The sequence below is a fragment of the Pygoscelis adeliae genome, unplaced genomic scaffold (assembly GCF_000699105.1).
Source record: "Pygoscelis adeliae isolate BGI_AS28 unplaced genomic scaffold, ASM69910v1 Scaffold111, whole genome shotgun sequence".
Taxonomy (NCBI): Eukaryota; Metazoa; Chordata; class Aves; order Sphenisciformes; family Spheniscidae; genus Pygoscelis; species Pygoscelis adeliae.
In genome coordinates, this window is record NW_008824542.1 from 309,270 (window position 1) to 312,550 (window position 3,281).

The window sequence follows — 3,281 nt, forward strand, 5'->3', positions numbered from 1 at the left end:
AGAGAAAGATCTACAAGTGCCCTTTCGTCATCATCTAGCACCAACCCGCTAACATACTAAGTTTCTGGCATGCAAGATAATCACCATTATTTGTTGTGTCAACTGGCCATGTACATTCTTTCTCTCCTTTAATATAAGAGCCTGTAAACATCTTCCGTGACAGGTTAGGCACCTGGACAAAAGGCCAAACACGGATGCGCACAGCACGTTTCCCTTTTGAAACAGTTCATCGAGAGGGTTTTTTTCCATTCGCCCTTTTGCGTACCGGAGTCTTGACGCTCCTTTTGGCTATCTTCCTTGTGAAGCGACTAATTCCTGGGGATCTCAGTTCAACCGCTTCCGTCTCTTCTCGAACAGGAGTAAACTCTGGTTGAGCAAGATGAGGTGATGGATAGGAGGACTGGGAGTATGGGGATGGTAAGGGGTAGGACCCCTGAACTACGTACAGCTGTTGCTCACCATCATAAAGGTCCTCGGGGTCATAGATTTGGTAGGAGTTATGTGGCAACTGCACTACTGGGATGTCTTGATCAGTTGGCTCACCGTATCCACCTTAACCCACCACCACCAAGAGTATTCGTACGGTTAACACAGGAGAAGGGGAGTAGAAAATTAAAGCACTCATTAGGAAATTGACATTTTATATATAGATATATTTATACATAACGTGTGTGAGTATATATATAATCTTTAAATACACATCTTCTATTCACATAAAGGAACAGTGGAAACATTTAACAAACTTAATAAGCTGGAGCAATTGGAAACCCACCAACAGACAGCCAAGTTAGTTGGAAACCACCACCAGAATTTGTCAAATGTCCAGTTGTAATACTGTGCTTATTACACACTGCACAATCTGCCTGCTTTAGCTTATTCCAATTAGGGTCTGGAATACACGATTAACAGGCAAAAACGGGCCAGGCAATAATTTTTAGCAGTGCAAGGAAGCTAAGTGCATGTACAGCAGCTAGTAAGTTCATTAGTGGTAGTCAATATCGTTGATGGAAAGCACAGAGCAGTTCAGCGTCCATTTCTGACCTTCAGCCAAATGAGACCTGAACCAGAATGAGCCTTTCACCTTCTGGATTGGTAGCCATTGTAAGGGATTGGGCCTTAAAACAGGAAATGAACAACGGGGAGGGGAGGGGAGGAGAAAAGGATAGGAGGAGACGACAACAAAAACATTCAGGTAAGTAAAACATACAAATCAGCTCACGGGCAGATTAAACCGTCAACATCAAACAAATATGCCTTATGTGTAACATTTGTAGTAACTAGCGCTGTACTAATAAATTTCGATTTTAGATTGGGCGACATAATTTTTGGTAATTGTGTTAACTTCCTCCCACGGCCTCTCCGTGCTATAACGAGACGGGAAAGTAAGACACAGAGAAGATGTAGAAAGAATCATTTTCTCCAGATCGCTTCACTGGTTAATGACGGACACGTGCATCCCTGTGTCAGGTTACACTACGAGGGGTTTAGTAAGGGTCATGCTCTCATGCCATTCGGAGGCACACGGAAGTTCATCAACACGTTTGAAAAACTACAAATGTAAAAACTCTGCTGTCACGAACATTAGGAGGTGGGGACTGAACACACAGACTGTTCGGCTGAGAGGGAGCAGGCTCGTACAGCTACACAAACACGCACAGGACAAAAACCCACTACGCGGGATCCGTTTTACAGGCCGGGACCAGATGGTGGACTTCCTTTGGTCACTACGCTGGGGTCACCTTCGCTTCGCGCTGCAGTCCCACAAAATGCAGCAGCACTGGACACGCACGGTTTTAGGGAACTACCACGTTTTAGCGCAAGGTTCACCAGTAGCCTCCATCTTACTTTGGCTGTTAGAAAATGCCACCCCCGCCTCCGCAAACGGCAGCCACCCCGGCTCCTGACTACTCACCTCCCATGCCGTAACCAGCGCAGGAGGAGGGATCACAGTACCCCGGCGGGCCAGAAGCACCCTGTGAGCCCGGGGGCCCCATGTGGCCGGCGGGACCTCGCGGGCCTGGAGAACCTGGTGGTCCTGGACTGCCGGTTCGACTTTCTCCTGGAGGTCCTGCGTAGAAGGGGGAGATGAAACATCTGAGCAGCGTCTTTCATAAAGCAGTGAGTTGAGGCCACCTTGGCAGGCCTGGTGCTTGGAAACCGTGGTACTGAGCACGCTACAAACACTTCCAAGAGAGAGTTTGAGCAGAGGAGCTGGGGATCCTGGCTCCGACTCCCCCGGGCAAGCTGAGGGAAAGGCTGCAGCGTTCCTCTGGCAAGGAAGACCAAGCAGGGGCCAGAGAGGAGGCTCGTCGGGAGCGGGGAACTGCTGCTTCATCTTCCTTGCCAGAGACAGCTTTTAGCCAGAAATTTATACTAGAGCAAATGTTTCACCAAGTGTCAGACGTTTGGAAGGGCAGTTTTGGGGTGGGGGAGGAAGGACAGCCCTAGATGCCTACGCAGCTCCTGATTCAGCCACTCCCTTTCAGTACAGCTTCTGGGTAACGCCGGCCTTGATACTGGTGCTCTAATGGCCAGAATATCCTAACGAAGGCAACGCAATTTTACGCCTGTTTCAACAGGACCTGGATATCACCCTCTGCTTTTTCAGGAGCTAAATATAAATCCTCATGATTAATGTGCTTAATTAATATACATTTCTCTGTCAAGTTACAGTTAGGTATGACCTTGAGTCAATGGGAAAACAAATGCAATTAATCCAGATTTTTTCCCTTCCAGACTCCATCTCTGAAAAAAAACCCTAAAATATTAAAAAAGAAGGTTTTGGAGAAGCAGTTTATCACAGGGAAAAGGAAAATACTTGTGTGACTGATGACACCATCACATGACACAGCACAACGTCATATTACATAGTAAGAAAATTACGACAGTTAAGATGCCTGCACTATGACCGTTCTGCTGCTTAAGCCTTAGAAGCGGAGGACAGAGCCATGCAGGTCTTGGCTGCTTTGCACATGGGCCAGAGTGGTCTAATCCAGGTGTCCCAAACTTAACAACTTTACCTGTAGATCCTGGTGGGCCTCGGGGTCCTTGTGTTCCCACACCTGGATTCCCTTTTTCTCCTTTCTCGCCTGGTAAACCTAAGGAAATAGCACTCTGATCAGAGTCACATTTTGAACAAAACTGTGCGCAGTGTTTATTATTTAACCGGGATTATAGTTCCATATGTTATTTTTCATGTAAAAACAGATGGCAAAGAAGGAAGGAGGTAAAAATAAAGAATTACTTGGTTCTTTTTCCCTCCCTTCCCTGACAGCCTCTGA

General features: G+C 46.8%; 1 protein-coding gene across 1 annotated transcript in view; it reads right to left on the reverse strand.

Moving 5' to 3' along the window:
* Window positions 1-128: 128 nt before the first annotated feature.
* Window positions 129-3,281, reverse strand: part of COL14A1 (collagen, type XIV, alpha 1) — a 121,986-nt gene continuing 118,833 nt past the window's right edge. Inside the window, exons 45-48 of the mRNA XM_009321668.1 lie at window positions 3,021-3,098; window positions 1,913-2,068; window positions 460-552; window positions 129-366 (exon numbers count right to left, since the gene is read on the reverse strand). Of these exons, the coding sequence (XP_009319943.1) occupies window positions 227-366; window positions 460-552; window positions 1,913-2,068; window positions 3,021-3,098 (467 nt within the window). The 3' untranslated portion in view covers window positions 129-226. The remainder of the gene's footprint in view (window positions 367-459; window positions 553-1,912; window positions 2,069-3,020; window positions 3,099-3,281) is intronic.